The 6,000-nt window shown below is 56.4% G+C and overlaps 1 protein-coding gene across 1 annotated transcript; it reads left to right on the top strand.

The window, feature by feature from the left end:
• The first annotated feature begins 6 nt into the window (after window positions 1-6).
• On the top strand, window positions 7-5,655 carry Kiaa2013 (KIAA2013 ortholog). The gene is made up of 3 exons (XM_013035295.1): window positions 7-526; window positions 2,158-3,011; window positions 5,187-5,655. The coding sequence occupies exons 1-3, from the start codon at window positions 265-267 to the stop codon at window positions 5,202-5,204; spliced, it is 1,134 nt and encodes a 377-aa protein (XP_012890749.1). The 5' UTR covers window positions 7-264; the 3' UTR covers window positions 5,205-5,655.
• The last annotated feature ends 345 nt before the right edge of the window (window positions 5,656-6,000 follow it).

Raw genomic sequence — 6,000 nt, 5'->3', positions numbered from 1 at the left:
GGGCCCGCCTCCGCCTCGGGCCTCGCCTCGGGGTCGGGCCGTGACTGCGTGCTGCTGCAGGAGGACTTTCTGGCCCATCGGGGCCGACCCCACGTGTACGTGCAGCGTATCCAGCTCAACAACCCCACGGAGCGCGTGGCCGCGCTGCAGACTGTGGGGCCCACCGCCGGCCCCGGCCCCAAGGCCTTCACCAGTACCCTGGAGAAGGCCGGAGACCATCAGTTCCTCCTCTACTCGGGCCGGTCCCCGCCCCTTCCCTCGGGGATGGTGCATCTGGTGGTGGTGGCCGCCAAGAAACTGGTGAACCTGCTGCAGGTGGCTCCCAAGACGCAGCTGGATGAGACGGTGCTGTGGGTGGTGCACGTCTCCGGCCCCCTCCACCCCCAGGTGCTCAAAAGCAAGGCAGCCAAGGAGCTCAAGGCGCTGCAGGACTTGGCCCGGAAGGAAATGCTGGAGCTGTTGGAGATGCCCTCTGCGCAGCTGCTGCAGGACCACCAGCACCTCTGGGCGCAGCTGTTCAGCCCAGGTGAGGGGGCGGGGCGGGGAGGCCGGTGCACTGGGCCGTGCCCTCTGTAGAGGTGACTCTGAAGGTGTCACTCGAGCTCAGTGATTGTGTCCTTGGTTCGCTGCTGAATGACTTAGGCTCTAGGAGACTTGGGATTCAGGTTCTCTCTCTCTGGACCTGCGTTTAGTCACAGTGCATTTAGTAACACCTACAGCAAGGCTTTTATGAGATTGATAGGAGAAAGTGAGAGGAAAGGTCAGGTCTGGCTACTTCCTTTTGGGTGAAGGCTGATTTGAGCAGGTAGAGTTTTTTAGGGTCAGTTCAGAAAGGGTAAAAGCAAGCCAGGTGCCCGCCAGTGGCTCACATCTGAATCCTAGCTTCTCAGGAGGCTGAGATCCAAGGATGGCAGTTCAAAGCCAGCCTGGGCAGAAAAGTCTGCGAGACTCTTACCTCCAGTGAACCCCCCCCCCAAAAAAAAAAAAACAAACACAACCAAACCCAGAAATGGAATTGTGCTGTGAGCTAAATAGGTAAAAGGAGAGACAGCACTCACCCCTGAGTTGAAGCCCCTATACCAGCACACAAAAAGAGGAAGAAAATAAAAACAGCAGTAGGGGGATCCCCAGGTTCTCTCCCTGGCTGCTGGGACAGGTCTGGCCCATCTGCCCGGCCAGTGATCTGTGTCTGTCCCCTGCATGGCCAGAGTTCTCTCCCTGGGAGGTTTAAGAAAAGGGAATCTTGTTTGCAGTGAGCGTGGGGTTTTGCTTTCCTGCATTTGGTTACATTTCCTGCATTATCTTACATTTGGAGTTCAGGGAATTGACTCCACAGGTTATTTTTCAAATGCGGCTGCTTGATCCTGTTCTGAGGGGGGGAGGGCAGTGAGCAAAGCACTGTTCTCGGTTTCTTGGTGCTTAGAGAAGAAAAACTGCTATGGTGAGGAGTCCAAAATGTAGTGGAGGGAGAGGGGAAAGGGGTGGGGCAGGGCTGCAGCCAGCTCAAGGCAGCCCTCCATCACAGACACACAGCTGGGACCCCGGTGACCGGAAGTAGCCAGTCAGGAGATGGGGAGCGGGTGTGCAGGCTGGGTACTTCCCAGGATAGGAGCAGGCTGAGTGGCTGGCAGCTGGTGAGAAAGGCCAGGGTGGCAGTAATCTGTAAGTGCTCGGTGAGAACCCTTTTATTCTAAGAAGGATGGGAAGGGGGGGGGCGGGAGAGGGATGTGAGCTGATGTACATTTGGAAAGATCCCCCCGGCTGCTGTGTGTGGAGGGACAAAAGTGGACAAAATCAGACAGGTAAGAGGAGAGGTGACTGGGACTGGGGATACGCCCCATGCTACCCAACATGTGTGCATGCGTACGTGTGTGTGTGTGTTTGTGTGTGTGTGTGTGTGTGTGTGTGTGATACCTGAATCCCTGCAGATGTGGGCAGTGTCATTTAAGGCTATAGCACTGGAGAGGGCAGGGCTGGCAGGAGGCCTTACTGTGTTCCAGTGGGACTTCAGGTTTCAGGCCTGTGGGCTCACTGTTCCCATTGGACAAGACGATTTCCTCCCATGCTCGAGGGGGAGGGGAACTGCTCTTCCCACCGCTGGGGGCGTGGCCCTCGCTCCACCACCACCGCTGACCTGCAGCCTTTGTGGTGCTCCAGGTGTGGAGATGAAGAAGATCACCGATGCCCACACGCCATCCGGCCTGACCGTGAACCTGACGCTGTACTACATGCTGTCCTGCTCGCCAGCCCCGCTGCTCAGCCCGGCCCTGAGTCACAAGGAGCGAGACCAGATGGAGTCGACGCTCAACTACGAAGACCACTGCTTCAGTGGCCATGCCACCATGCACGCTGAGAACCTGTGGCCCAGCCGGCTGTCCTCGATCCAGCAGACCCTGCAGCTCTCCGACCTTTGGAAGCTGACCCTCCAGAAGCGAGGCTGCAAAGGGCTGGTGAAGGTGGGCGCCCCGGGCATCCTGCAGGGCATGGTGCTCAGCTTCGGGGGACTGCAGTTCACCGAGAACCACCTGCAGTTCCAGGCCGACCCCGACGTGCTGCACAACAGCTATGCGCTGCACGGCATCCGATACAAGAACGACCACATTGACCTGGCCGTGCTTCTGGACGCTGAGGGCAAACCCTACCTGCACGTGTCCGTGGAGCCCCGAGGCCAGCCCAGCAAGATCTACGCGTGCCAGGCCGGCTGTCTGCACGACCCCGTGGAGCTGACCTCGGCGCCCGCGGGCCACACCTTCCCCGTCATGGTGACCCAGCCCATCACGCCTCTGCTGTACCTCTCCACCGACCTCATGCACCTGCAGGACCTGCGGCACACGCTGCACCTCAAGGCCATCCTGGCCCACGACGAGCACATGGCCCAGCAGGACCCCGGGCTGCCCTTTCTCTTCTGGTTCAGCGTGGCCTCCCTCATCACCCTCTTCCACCTCTTCCTCTTCAAGCTCATCTACAACGAGTACTGTGGGCCCGGAGCCAAGCCTCTCTTCAGGAGCAAGGTAGGACACCCTCCTAGCGCTCCCGCAGAAAGAAAGAGGCTTCCGCTGGCTCAGTCCTGGGTCCCAAGAAAGGTGGCCTGACCGGGGCAGGAATGGGCGTCCTTCCTAGCCAGTCCTAGAGCTCTCCATATTAAGTGTTTTCATTTATTTTTTATTTTTTGTTGGTCATGGGGCTTGAACTCTGGGCCTGCAGCCTGGGCGCTGTCCGAGCTCTTCAGTTCAAGATTAGCACTCTACCACTTGAGCCACAGCGCCACTTCTGGCTTTTTCTGTGTATATGGTACTGAGGAATCGAACCTGGGGCTTCATGCATGCTAGGCAAACACTCTACCACTAGGCCACAGTCCCAGCCTCAATATTAAGTGTTTTGAGAGGACATCAGAAAGTAACTCATGGCAGGGCTGTCCTCCAGTTTACAAGGGAAAAGCGCTGAAGTTGGGTGTCTGTCTTGTTCAAGGTCACAGCAGAGCAGCACCTAATCCAAACCCTGGCTTGGGGTCCAAAGAACCCTATACCAGAGGCTCTAGTACAAGCCGTTTGTGAAATCAGGGTCAAGAGTTACCTGATACTGGGCACCTGCGCTCACACCTGTGCTCCCACCTACTCAGGTGGTTGAGTTCTAAGCATCGAGGTTTGAAGCCAGCTTGGGCAAGGAAGTCTGAGACTAATGTCTCTAAATCGCCATCAAAAAGCCGGAAGTAGAGCTGTGGCTCAAGTGGCGTAGGGCTGCCTTGAGTGAAAAAGCTAACAGAAGTTGGGGCACCAGTGTCGCACATCTGTAATCCTGACTACTTGCAGCTGAAGTCTGAGGACGGTGTTCAGAGCCAGCAAGGACAGGAAAATCCCTGTGACTCTATGTCCAATCAATCACCAGAAAACCAGAAGTAGCACTGTGGCTCAGGTGGTAGAGTGCTAGCCAAGAGAAAAGTGTGCAAAGGCTGGGCATGTGGCTCAGGCAGTAAGGGTGCTTGACTAAGACCCTCAAGACCATGGGTTCAAGCATCAGCCACAAAACAACAACAAAAATCTCCCACGAAAAACAGTGTACATAGCCGGGCGCTGGTGGCTCACGCCTGAAATCCTAGCTACTCAGGAGGATGAGACCTGAGAATCACTGTTCAAAGTCAGCCCGGGCAGGAAAGTCTGTGAGACTCTTACCTCTAATAAACCACTAGAAAACCAGAATTGGTGTTGTGGCTCAAGTGGTAGAACACTTGCCTTGAGCTGAAGAGCACAAGGACAGCGCCCAAGCCCAGAGTTCAAGCCCCACGACCGACCCAAAACAAAAACAACTGTGTACATGCTGGCCTGGTGTGTGGTGCACACCTGTAATCCCAGCACCTGGGAGGAACACAAGTTTGAGACCAGCCTGGGCTGTGTAACATGACTCATCTACAAAGCTGCGAAGGAGGCCTTCCCTAGATGGCCAGCTCACACCCAGCTGTCCTGGGAAAGGGCCACGTGGTCCATGTGGGGCCCCAATCCTGCCTGTGCAGACAGAAGCCACGCCACGAGAGGGGGACTGACTCGTGTCTCCCTCACGCTCAAGCTGGGCCGTGCCACGTGGGCCTGAGGAGGCCACGGCCATTAGGCCCAGGCTGATTCTGGTCCTGGGCAGGGTGGGGCCAAGCTGGGTTGTCTCCCTGGCAGGCCTCCCCTGTGCTGCTTCGTTTGTGGGGCTTGAACTCTGGACCTGCGCTCCGTCCCTGAGCTCTTTGGCTCAAGGCTCGGGCTTTCCCACTTTTAGCTATGGCCCCGCGCTACTTCTGGTTTTCTAGTGGTTCACTGGAGATAAGAGTCTCATGGATTTTCCTGCCTGGGCTGGCTTTGAACTGAGATCCTCAGATCTCAGCCCCCTGAGTAGCTAGGATTACAGGCGTGAGCCACTGGCGCCCACCCTCTTCTTCTTTCTGTTTTTTGGTAAGTCTTGGGGCTTGAACTCGGGGTATGGGTACTGCCTGTGAGCTCTTCTGCTCAAGGCTACTGCCCTACCTCTACCACTTTGAGCTCCACTTCGGTTTTCTGGTGGTTACCTGGGCTGGCTTTGAACCACCATCCTCAGATCTCTGCCTTCTGCAAAGCTCGGATTATAGGTGGGAGCCACCAGCGCCGGCTCCCTTGTGTGTCTGAGCGGCTGGCAGCGGTCGGTAATGTTTTGTTTCCTTAACTGAACAGGAAGACCCCAGTGTCTGAGGGAACTGCGAGCCCTGCTCTCGGCCGCCATTTGCACAGGACAGCCAGCCCCGCGCCTCTGCCTGCCGCGCTGCGGTGACCAGGGCTCGGGAAGCACCCACCCTCTGTGCCTTGCGGGGACAGCGAGGCGGAAGCGCGTGGAGGCGAGTTTGCACTGGAAGTGGGAGGGGCCGGCGGACTCCTGTAAGCTTTCCACCCAATAAATGAACCCGTATGGAAAATACTTGAAATCAAACTCACTCCTTCGAACCCCGCCCCCCGCCCCCGTTTCTCCTGTCCCAGGAAATAGGCCCCGTTTTAAAAAGACTCCTTTCGGAAAAATGGTGTTCTTTTCCTAACTTAATGTGTTCTTTTCTTGAATTTTCTAATTTATTTTTGCTGCGATTTCTCTGGATGGCTTTTGCACCCACCTTAGGGGGTGAGCGTTGGCGGGCTCACCCGACCCCTGCCGCTCGGGTGGCACGTCATCTCTCTTATCATGAGCTCGTGGGGTCTGTGGGTTTGTACTTTGCAGCTTGGGGGATGTCTAACTTTCTAGCAATGATGATGATTGGTTTTGAAATACCAAAGCTTTTTTTGTTGTTGTTGTTCTGTTTTTAAATAAATACCTTTCAGACTTTGTGACGTGCTTGGTGTGTGTTTGACAGCCGCGGACCCCTTCATCGCCAGCTCCCTGTCACCAGACTCTAGGGTTCGGAAGCAGGACCCCCGCTCCCCGATGGTGATTCTGACCCCCTGTCTTCTGTCCTTCAAAGGAGCCATTGTAGGTGCGCTGCCCGCCACTCTCCAGGCTGGC

This window comes from Dipodomys ordii, unplaced genomic scaffold, assembly GCF_000151885.1.
Source record: "Dipodomys ordii isolate 6190 unplaced genomic scaffold, Dord_2.0 Scaffold6, whole genome shotgun sequence".
NCBI lineage: Eukaryota > Metazoa > Chordata > Mammalia > Rodentia > Heteromyidae > Dipodomys > Dipodomys ordii.
The sequence above is the reverse complement of the archived record's forward strand: the minus strand, read 5'-3'. Positions and strand labels throughout refer to the sequence as shown.